This window comes from Mastomys coucha, unplaced genomic scaffold, assembly GCF_008632895.1.
Source record: "Mastomys coucha isolate ucsf_1 unplaced genomic scaffold, UCSF_Mcou_1 pScaffold13, whole genome shotgun sequence".
Taxonomy (NCBI): domain Eukaryota; kingdom Metazoa; phylum Chordata; class Mammalia; order Rodentia; family Muridae; genus Mastomys; species Mastomys coucha.
This window is the reverse complement of record NW_022196895.1, coordinates 63,606,713-63,616,541: the sequence shown is the minus strand read 5'-3', so window position 1 is coordinate 63,616,541 and position 9,829 is coordinate 63,606,713. Positions and strand designations below refer to the sequence as shown.

General features: G+C 41.8%; 1 protein-coding gene across 2 annotated transcripts in view; it reads left to right on the top strand.

Annotated features, from left to right (window-relative positions):
- Window positions 1–9,829, top strand: part of Ptpn2 (protein tyrosine phosphatase non-receptor type 2) — a 66,134-nt gene that overhangs the window by 43,636 nt on the left and 12,669 nt on the right. For both annotated transcript variants that reach the window (XM_031365945.1, XM_031365944.1), the window contains exons 5-6: window positions 1,850–1,984; window positions 3,813–4,022. In XM_031365945.1, coding sequence (XP_031221805.1) covers window positions 1,850–1,984; window positions 3,813–4,022 — 345 coding nt within the window. The remainder of the gene's footprint in view (window positions 1–1,849; window positions 1,985–3,812; window positions 4,023–9,829) is intronic.

The following is a 9,829-nucleotide window of genomic DNA, read 5'->3' as shown; positions in this document are numbered from 1 at the left end:
GGGAACAGAATTTATTCTTGAGTGCTTTCTGCCTTTTTTTTTCCCCATGGTTTTTTGAGACAGGGTTTCTTTGTGTAGCCCTTGCTGTCCTGGAACTCACTCTGTAGACCAGGCTGGCCTTGAACTCAGAGATCTGCCTGCCTCTGCCTCCCAAGTGCTGGAATTCAAGATGTGCGCCACCACCGCCCAGCTTGCCTTTTTTTGAGACCAGCTTGAGGCAGCTGTTTTGACTGGACTGGTTGTGGGCCCTTGGGATCTGCTTTTATCTACCCACCCGTTCCCACCCCCACCCCCACCCCGACATCTGCATCAGAAACCACTTGGATGAAGCTGCCTTGGCCCCTCTTTGGGTTCTCTTTTTATTGGATTGATTTGTGTTTTTACCATGTTGCTTTTGTTTTTATGACTCTGTGGTGTACCATGAAATTATGTATGGTGATACTTGTAGTCTTTATGTTTGTTTGTTTTCTCAGACTTGGATAGCCCTCCCCCCAGGCCTTTAGAGCCTTTGTAAGAGCAGTGCTGGGATCAAAGGTGTGTGCAGGCTAAGCGCGCTTTAAGATTTTTCTGAAATACACTTTCAAATAGCATTGGGACTTTGATGGAGATTGCACTGAACCTGTAGATTGCTTTGGGTAGTATAGCTTTTTTACAATATTAAGCAGCCTACACACTCTCCTTCCTTTCTTTTTTCTGTGTGTTAGTATTGGAGCCTGGGCCTCAGCCTTCATGCCTGCTAAGCAAGAATTTCCCCAGCTAAGCCATAGTTCCTGTGAGCAGAGAAGTCTTCAGGGTTTTGGGGTTTTTTTTGTTTTTTTTGTTTGTTTGTTTTGAAACAGGGTTTCTCTGTGTAGCTCTGGTTGTCCTGGAACTCACTCTGTACACCAGGATGGCCTTGAACTCAGAAATCTGCCTGCCTCTGCCTCCCAGGTGCTGGGATTAAAGGTGTGTGCCACCACTGCCCGGCACCCTTTTTTTTTTTTTTAAATAGATTATTAAATTATAAATGAGATTTGTTTTGTTCCTGTTTGTCAGTGCTGGTGTTTTTTAGTTCCGTGTGTGTGTGTGTGTGTGTGTGTGTGTGTGTGTGTGTGTGTGTGTATTTAGATTTTCTTTATATTTGTTCTGTTCTCGTTAATGCTGTTTTTATTTCTCTCTCTACTGTAAAATGTCTTACTTGTCCTCTTAAGCTTTATCCATTACACTTAACCTGTTGTACACTTCTACAATTCTAGATGTCAAAACAAACCAAAAGGCTTATTCTTCTGGTTGGCTCTCCTAGCCTGTAGACCAGGCTAGCCTTGAACTCACAAAAAATCTGCCTGCCTCTGCCTTCCAAGTCCTGGGATTAAAGGCATGTGCCACCACCATTCAACTTGACAGAAAGCCTCTTTAGTGCTCTCTCTCTCTGAAGACAAGATTCTTGCAAGAGCTTGATACTTCTAGAAACTCAAACTGAATATGTTAAGATGTAATTATTATGCTTTAAGAATAGCATACGTTTGGGCATGGTAGCATGAGCCTTTAAATCTAGCATATGGGAGGTTGAGGCAGATGGATCTCTGAGTTTGAAACCAGCTTGATGTACATAGTGAGTTCCAGGACAGCCAAGGCTATATAAAGAAATTCTGTCTCAAAGAAGAATAGCTCATTTTAATGAATATTTTATATTTATGGCTCTTTAAATGGAAAGGAAACATTTTATGGAGCTACTTTACAAAGTATTCTCATTAAAATACTTCAGATATTCTTAGGTTTCAGTACTTGAAGAAGTAGTATAGTATGTATGTGTGAGATTTGTTTTTCTTTTTATGGCTTTATAATGTGTCTAAACTATTCTTAAATTTAGGTTAAATGTGCACAGTACTGGCCAACGGATGACAGAGAGATGGTGTTTAAGGAAACGGGATTCAGTGTGAAGCTCTTATCTGAAGATGTAAAATCATATTATACAGTACATCTACTACAGTTAGAAAATATCAATGTAAGGCTTTTCATGTTTCAAAGTTTCAGTTTTATCTGATGGTTTTAAGAATTCTTAAGGCTTTGTACCACGCTTGCCTTTGGATATTTGTAATAGTATCTAGGTGTAAACATGTTTTTAGACTATTTCTGTGTAAAGTAACTCTTTAAGCATTCTAAAGAATTCTAAAAACAAAGAATTTAATATTAATATTTAAGAATTGAAAATTAACTATTGACGCTGGAGAGATGGCTGTAGTGTTCCTGCAGAAGGCCCAGGTTCAGTTTCCAGTACCCAGGTCACGAGGCTTATCACTGCCTGTAACTCCTGCTCTAGGAATCTGGTGCACATAGATATGCAGATACTAAAACATGCACATAATTTCACATAAATATATTTTTAAAGAAAAAATTAATTATTAAAAATACAGGAGGAGATGTTGTGGGTGTAGCTTGGTGGTCGAGAGCACTTGGTTAGTTTATTCTAGTCCCTAAATTCAGGCCCACGAGCCGAGAACTAAGATGGAAGTGGGTTGTAGGCATAGCTGAGTCGTAAGGTACTTTCTTAGAATGCTTGAAGGATTGTGGTTCAGTCCTTAGCACCAAGTAAATACAAAGCAACTTGGTATTCGAATAACAAGAGGATGACTGGAGCGAACTGGAATTCACATTTCAGTTCTGCTTCTCAGTAGAGGTATGGTTTGGCTCATATAAAGTAGAAATTATATATTTGCAGACTGTTGTGGAGATCAAATGAAAGTATGGATACATGTAGAACATCTCATGCCAAATAGGTTCACATGATAGCTTCTGGAACATAACTAGTGGAAATAACCCAGAGGTCAAACAAAAGACTTACTAAATTTGTAAATAAATGTCCATGCAGAAATGCGACCTTACTGATTGTAAAGAAAATGGTGAAAAAAGTATAGCATATGATCCCGGGACCATTGGCATAGATCTTTTCTCCCTGGCAAGTGGCTTTGACACATCTGCACAGCAGACTGCACACATACTGCTGTCACTCGAGCAAACTCTCAGAAGCCATCCTTCCCTCTTTCCCACTTATCATCGTCTTTGCTTCCAAGCACCTTGAGAGAGAAAGCTAAAGAACACTCTGGGTGATGGTGGTCTACACCTTTAATCCCAGCACCTGGGAGGCAGAGGCAGGCGGATCTAGGTGAATTGGAGGCCAGCCTGGTAAAGACTTCTGAGTTATTAATAGAAACTAGGATAACAAAAAAATAAGGATGTATGGCCAAGCTGACTTCAAGAATGAGTGTAGTCTATAAAGTGAAATGCTATTTGAGTTGATAATTGGCATGGAGTATACTAACAACTAAAGCTTTGTAGAAGAGAAGATAAATGCATACGCACATGTACTCTTTAGATGTGTGGAGATGCCTCAGGTTGATCTCTTAGACAGCCGTTCTTCCTGTAGAGTAAGTACAGCTTCATGATTGCATTCTCAAGGCCTGTCCCTGTCCAGCTTCATGATTGCATTCTTAAGGCCTGTCCCTGTCCAGCTTTTCTGGCATTGGTAGTCAAAGATGACCTTGAAATTCGATCGTCTGATGTGTCCTGGTTGCTGGGATAACAGGTGTGCAACATCACACTCAGTTTTATGTGATAGCAAGGACTGAGCCAGAGAGGAGGGATGTATGACCCAGGGCTGTATTATATAAGCCCAGTGCTCTAGCCCCACCTCTAAGTGTTTCTCCTTGTGGTGGTTTTTGGTTTTTCTTGTTGTTTTTAATGTATTCCCAACACATTATGTTTCTATATCAATTACTGTGTGTTTATACAAGAAAAATACTAGAACTAACTTCCCCTTGATTTTTACCTTTCAGAGTGGTGAAACCAGAACCATATCTCACTTTCATTATACCACCTGGCCAGATTTTGGAGTTCCAGAGTCACCAGCTTCATTTCTAAATTTCTTGTTTAAAGTTAGAGAATCTGGTTCCTTGAACCCTGACAATGGACCTGCTGTGATCCATTGCAGTGCGGGCATCGGGCGCTCTGGCACCTTCTCTCTTGTAGATACCTGTCTTGTTCTGGTAAGTGTCCGTGGTGACCTCATTGGTATTTTGAGCTTTTCTGTTTTGTTTTATCATTTTATAATGTTGGTGATAGAAAGAGAAATAGTGTGGGCGGTGGTGGCACACCCTTTACTCCCAGCACTTGGGAGGCAGAGGCAGGCGGATTTCTGAGTTTGAGGCCAGCCTGGCCTACAGAGTGAGTTCCAGGACACCCAGGGCTACACAGAGAAACCCTGTCTCAAAAAAAAAAACAAAAAAACAAAAAAAACAAAAAACAAACTATTTTAAGGAAGAGAAATAGTTTTGCATGACTGTGCCTGAGGAGGTTAGAAGAAAGCCTTGAGTCCCTGAAGCCGGAGTTGCAGATAGTAAGACACTACAACTTGTGGGTGGGAACCAAACCCGATCCTCTGCAAGAGCAGCCAGTGCTCGTTACCACTGCGCCTGCTCATTTGTTTTTAACTGTTTTTACAGGCAGCAGTAAGTTTTGATGTCATATCCCAAGACTCTAGGTTTTTTTTTCGTTAAGCTTGTACTTTCTTGTGAAAAAACTCTTGGCTTCTACAGTGTAAACTGACTAACTCCTGCAGGTATATGTGTGTCCATGACAATTCCAAAGATTCCCGAGAAAGTCTTTCTCAACTAGGTTTGACTCATAGCTTTTCATCCTAACACTAAGTAAGTTGGGGCAGAAAATTTGCTCCAAGTTTGAGGTTAGCCTGGGCTACTGAGTTAGCCCCTATCCAGAAAGGGAAGGAAGAATAATAATATAGTCTCCCTCCTGAAAGAGAAATGACAAAGGAAGCAATCCTGAAGGAGTGGCACATGCCTGTCATCTCCACATCTGAGGCAGCCAAGGTTACCTAGTGAGAGCCACCTCAAAAAGAAAGAGAATGCCAAGGAACTGGGGACATGGCAGGCATGAACACTGGTTCCCAGCACACGAGTGAGTCAAAGACAAGCTAAGTGGCATATGTCTGTAACCCAGAACTTGGGCAGGTGCAGCTAGGCAGGTTCCCCGTAGCTCACTAACCACTAACTTACCCAAGTCATTGAGCTCCAGGTCCAGTAAGAATGTCTCAAAAAATAAGGAAGGCGTGCTCGCTTCAGCAGTACATATAGTAAAAATTAAGGAAGAAGGCCAGGTGTGGCAGCATATACCCTTATTTCCAGCTGAGGAGCTCTCTGTGAGTTCCAGACCAGCCTTGTTTACACAGCAAGTTTCAAGACAGCCCGAGCTACATAGTACAGACCCTGTGTCTCAGAAGCAAAAGAACAACTGAGGAATCACCTGACACCTGCTAGTGGCCTCCATGCACACATGGATGTGCACCTGCACAAACACTATATACCATACACACAATGCACAATATGATTTGTAAGTTTTTAAAAACTATTTTAAAAATTGGGTGCTGGCAGGCTAGTTTAGCATTAAGATACTTGGTGACTCTGGTGGTGCACACCTTTAATCCCAGCACTTGGGAGGCAAAGGCAGGCAGATTTCTGAGTTCAAGGCCAGCCTGGTCTACAGAGTGAGTTCCAGGGCAGCCAGGACTACACAGAGAAACCCTGTCTTGAAAAAGAAAAGATATTTGCTGACAAACCTAATGGTTTGAATTCTACCCTAGACCCTATTGGGTAGGAGAAAACTATCTCCTATAAATATTTTTAAGCCAATGTGGTGGTACCTGCCCATAATCCCATGCTTGAGTGATGGAGGCAAGAGAAGCAAGTCCATATAGAGTTTGAGCTAGCCTGGGCAACATGAGAATTTGTTTCAACACCCTCTTTCTTTCTGGTGCTTTGTATACAGAATTAAAAGCTTCTACCTTCAGCTATAAATTCATATGTGATAAGTACCTGGATAAGTACTTCATCTCTTATTTATAAAACAAGGCTAAAAAGTACTTCCCAGTGTTATTGTAAGAATTCTGTAAATGAATGGTATCTTCTATCCTGGTTAACTTCAGCTAACAACTTGACGCAGCCTAGAGTCATCTGAGAGGAGTACCTCAAGTTAAGAAAGACTTTGAAAGATCAGATTGGTGTTATTTGTGGGGAACTATGATGATTGCTAAGTGACACAGGAGAGCCCAGTCCACTGTGTGACATCTGTAGAGAGAATATCTTGTATATTTTATGAATGTATCACCCACCAATTAAAAAGCTTATGACCTATGGCTTAGGCAGGAAGTAGGAGGTAGGACATTTGGGAAGGAGAATGAATTCTGGGATTGAGCCAAGCATGGGAGGATTTGCCCAGAAACATGTGAGGACATGGATGTGTGGTACCTGAACACAGGTATCCAGCCACATGTCAGAATGTAAATTAAAATAAGTGGGTTATTCTAAGGCATGATTTAGTCAGAAGAGCCTAGCTATATGGCTAAGGTATTTGTAACTATATTTTGAGTCTGAGTCTTATTTCTGGGAGCATGGAGATAGGAGGAAGAACGAGCCTTTAACTTCAGCAGTTACCACCCTAGGCAGTAGTCCTAAACTATATAAGAAAGCTGGATGTGGGGGGCTAGAGAGATGGCTCAGTGGTCAAAGGGCACTGATTGCTCTTGCAGAGGTCCTGAGTTCAATTCCCAGCAACCACATGGTGGCTCACAACCATCTGTAATGGGATCTGATGCCCTCTTGTGGTGGGTCTGAAAGCAGCTACAGTATACTTATAAAAATAAAATAAATAAATCTAAAAAAATAAAAAGAAAGCTGGATGTGTACAACGTGGCCTGTGAGCCAGTCAGCACACAGTATCCTTCATGGCTCTGGGTCAGCACACAGTATCCTTCATGGCTCTGGGTCAGCACACAGTATCCTTCATGGCTCTGGGTCAGCACACAGTATATCCTTCATGGTTCTGGGTGTAATTCTTTGGCTATGAATCAGGTTCTTGGTTGGAAGTGATATCTTGAGTTTCTGCTTTAATCTTTAAATGGTAGATTGTGATCTGGAGTTGTAAACTGAAGTGAAACCTTCCTCCTATGCTGCTGCCAGTCAGTATGCTGTCACAGAACAGAAGTGAAGCCAGAACACCCCATGTTAGTATAGTGCCAATCTTGAGATTCTTGTATGGGACCCCAAGAACTATACTGGTTTGTTTTGTTTTGTTTTGTTTTGTTTTTAGTGTTTTTAAAGCCAACCACAACTGATGCAACTGACTCAGTCCTCCTTCCTCTTTTATGTATGACTATATCAGGTGCATGCATCCCTGGTCTCTATACAGGCAAGAAGAGGATGTTAGATCTCCTGAAACTGGAGTTCCTGATGGCCATGAGCTACCATGTGTGTTCTGGGAATTGAACCCAAGTCCTGGAAGAACATCCAGTACACTCAACTGCTAGGCCACCCCTCCAGCATTCCGTTCCTCTTTTCTTCTTATGACCTTCAGTACTTTTTTACTTTGGACGCGGGGACTTCCAGGTTCTCTGATGCTCCATCTAATGGCTACCTTCTTCCTTCCTCCCTCTTATTATAGAATCAAACCTATCAGAGATACCTTGTGCCTTGATTTCTGTGTCATTTAGTCCATCATTTCCTATAGTTTCATTTCTGTTTTATTTTCTCTCTGTAACCCTGGATATCCCGGAACTTACTCTGTAGTCTATGTTGGCCTTGAGCTCACAGAAATCCAATGTGCTGGGATTAAAGGCATACACCACCATCCCAGCTTTCATTTCTGTTTTCTTAGGCTTGTATTGGATAACCTAACCTTAGGAAACTGGTGTTGATGTTACCATGAAGGTACTGTGTTGTTTTTCTTTCCTCCATGAATCTTTACTATCCCTGACACCTACATTCTTAGGCTTCCTAACACATCCGGTCGCTTCAGATGGATTAACTAATATAAAGGGAACATTTTAGATATTGCTTCTCCAATAAAGCTAGGAATTAGAAACAACTATGCTTAAACAAACCCTAGTGGATTGATTACTTTAACACTTTGCCTAGACATGTTATAGTTTTGATCAAAACTTGAGTTGTTAGAGCTGAGAGGTGGCTTGGTGATTAAGGGCAGGTCCTGCTGGGCGATGGTGGCGCACGCCTTTGATCCCAGCACTTGGGAGGCAGGGACGGGCAGATTTCTGAGTTCGAGGCCAGCCTGGTCTACAGAGTGAGTTCCAGGACAGCCAGGACTATACAGAGAAACCCTGTCTCAAAAAACCAGGAAAAAAAAGAAAAGAAAAGAAAACTAAAGTTCTGTTCTAGCACCCATAGTGGGTAATTCACAACCCACTCCAGCTCCAGAGATCCCGTGATGTCTTCTGGCCTCCATGTGCATCTCTACATACTTAGCATACACACATACACATGTACCTACAAATCTTTAAAACATCAAAAATACTTAGTTTATTAAAATTAACCTTGTGCTTAAAGTCACTAGAGTCTGTTGATGATGAATATTAAAACTAGGTGTTCTGAGAACTGGAGGTCTGGCTGATTGGTAGAATGCTTTGCTTGGCTAGCATTTATGGCTTCACGAGGTTCAAACTGCATCGGATATTTATACCTGTTCCCTCCACCCGTCTTGCTCATCCTTCCTTTTCACAGTTTGTGGGTCATTTCTAAAACCAGGTCAGTAGTCCAGAGCTGGTTTGATGGCTCACAAGTAGTTTTATAGATCATGGCTTTTCTATTTCCTGCCATCTTTTAAGTGCCTGCTATACATCCATAAAGCATGTCTTTAGTCCAGATTTGAAGATGCAGAAGGGCACTGAGCAAAAAGCTTTATTTCTGCCAAAACCATTTTTAAAACTAAATAAATAATCCTAATCATATCTGGGGATTTAGAATTGCTTAATATAGTGCTTGCCTAGTATGCACAAAGCTCTGGGTTCATTCCCCACCACCACACAAACCAGGCTTTTGTACCTATTTACCAGTACCTAGGAGGTAAAGGTAGGACTGTCAGAAGTTCAAGGTCACCCTCCTTCAACTACCTAGCAGATTTAAGGCTAGTCTAAGATGCATGAAACTCTCCACCTGGGAAAACAAAACAAAACAAAATGAACTCAGCAGTTGAAGCCTTTTTTCAGCCCTGAGCTGAAAATCACTCTCCTTGGGCCAGCGAGATAGCCAGTGGGTAACGTTGCTTACCGTGCTCGATTACCTGAGTTTAATGCCCATAGCCCAAATTGTTGACACAGAGAGAACTGATTCCCTGAGTTGTCACCTCAGTTCCACATACTTGCTATGTTACATGCACACACGTGTTCTCATACACACAACAAACTAGAATTAATTTGTTTAAAGCTTATTCCTCCTAACTTATCCATCTTGGCTCCAATATCATTTCCTCATCAAAGAGGTCCCTCCCCTGCACAAAGTGTGGAAGAGAGGAGTAGGATTTTCTTAAAGCTAAGTCTCATTATTTGGCTCAAGTAACCTTGAACTGGAAGTAGTCCTGCCTCTTGAATGCTGGGGTTATAGGTGTATTCTACATCCTGGCCAAGACTGGGATAGTGGTGTAGGCCTACAATCCCAGTCTGTGGTAGGTGGAAACTATAGACTCAGGAGTTCAAGGGCATTCTCAGGTACATGATGTGTTCAGGGTTAGCTTGGGTTACATAATACTCTGTTAAAAAGAAAAGGAAAGGAAAGAAAAAGAAAATAAACTAATAACCCACATTAAGAGAAAAAAAATAAGCAAGTGCAGTAGCCCCCATATTGGCCAGAACCAATTATGAATCCTTTCTTTCACTGAGTGAATGAGATTCTCTTAATTTTTTGGAATTGGCTGAGTCATCTAGAGACCCAGAGCCCTTCAGGTGCTGCTTTGACAGCCTGGGTGTCTGTGTGCAGACCCCTCCCTCCCCCTC